At 36.9% G+C, this 1,626-nt stretch overlaps 1 protein-coding gene across 1 annotated transcript; it reads right to left on the reverse strand.

Annotated features, from left to right (window-relative positions):
* Nucleotides 1-583: 583 nt before the first annotated feature.
* Nucleotides 584-1,204, reverse strand: LOC123680880. The gene has a single exon (XM_045618997.1). The coding sequence runs from the start codon at nucleotides 1,202-1,204 to the stop codon at nucleotides 584-586; it is 621 nt and encodes a 206-aa protein (XP_045474953.1).
* Between the last annotated feature and the right edge of the window lie 422 nt (nucleotides 1,205-1,626).

Below are 1,626 nucleotides of genomic sequence, written 5' to 3' on the forward strand. Positions count from 1 at the left end.
AGAGCATTACGATATAATTTTTGCAAGGCTTGGTATTCAAATTTAAAATCATTATATTCGCGTCTCTTGACTATTTTATTAAGAGCAGTTTTTGAAAAATTCCATTAACTGGCTGTCGCCGACTGAGGCGTATTTATGAATTTAATGGACTGTATAAAAAAATAATGAAAATAAATCGAGTACTGGTCAAATCGACCTACCTTCACTGATTGTTTGTAAACCTCAATTATCCTGCTATTTTAAGGCACAATCCTGATCATTAACAATGTCGAAATCACTGGTAATTGTAGAAATTTTATATTTTCTCTCTGCAGCACATCGAAAACCCAAAACTGAAAAAAAACTTCTCTCTCTTGCTTCTTCCACACGTGTTCGCTGCAGGTATGGTATTAAATTTGACCAACACATGCGCGCGAAAAATTGAAATAAAACTTGAATTTCTTCCAACAAAACATTCTCATTCCACAAACCAAAATTAACTAAAATAAATTTAAGTCTGAAATTAAAGAAAGAAAAATGAAAGTTTTTTAGGTACTTGGAACCTGAACATTCCGCCCACCTAAAATAGCATTATTTTATATGCTCATGCTTGCCCCGGAAGAGGGCACAATTTTACTACCGGTCTTTGCAGAATACCGCTAACAGTGCGAACGGTAGCCACTCGTGCTATACCGTCCTTGCCCAAATGGACATCAATCACGCGAGCCATGCGCCAACGTCGAGGAGGCAGTTGCTCATCCCTGATCAACACAAGTTGTCCCACAGATAATTGGGAATCTCGTGGTGTGAACCATTTGGTCCGTTGTTGCAACGTATTCAAATATTCAACATGCCACCTTTTCCAGAAATCTTGATGCAACCGAGTGATCAACTGCCACCTAGATAATCTATTGAGGGACACATTGGATAAGTCAGGCTCAGGAATATCGGAAATAGGAGCCAGTGTGAGAAAATGCCCCGGAGTGAGTACCGATAAGTCATTTGGATCTGTACTGAGAGGACAAAGTGGTCGGGAGTTCAAGACCGCCTCGATTTGAACCAGCACGGTATACATCTCCTCATAAGAAAGAATTCGATCACCAATCAGTTCGTATAGATGTGATTTAACAGATTTAATACCGATTTCCCACAACCCTCCAAAATGAGGAGCTGAAGGAGGATTGAAATCCCAGTCTATTTTCTCTGCTTCCACAGCGCACTTCATGTATAATAATAATAATAATAATAATAATAATAATAATAATGAGCTTTATTTCAAATAAAGTAGGTTCATGTACAAATACATTGTCTACCTGAAGTGAAACAGTGTCAGATAATAATCTTTAGTCTATTTTATATCAAATATTATGTACCAAGAATTCTTCCACTGTATATGGTTCAATCTGAAGCAGCAACTTATAGACTTCCTTCTTGAATAGTTTGAGGTTGGTTATGTCTCTCATCTGGTTTGAAAGTCTATTATAGTATTTTATACACCTGTATTCTGGTCCTTTCTCTGTGAGTGAAAGCTTATGTATTGGATATTTTAGTTGAGTTGTTCTTGTGTCATATTTTGTAGAGGTTTTGGTTTCGAAACAGTTTCTATTTTTGAACACAAATATCAAGCATTCTTGGATGTGTATCGCT

The sequence above is a fragment of the Harmonia axyridis genome, chromosome 5, assembly GCF_914767665.1.
Source record: "Harmonia axyridis chromosome 5, icHarAxyr1.1, whole genome shotgun sequence".
Lineage (NCBI taxonomy): Eukaryota > Metazoa > Arthropoda > Insecta > Coleoptera > Coccinellidae > Harmonia > Harmonia axyridis.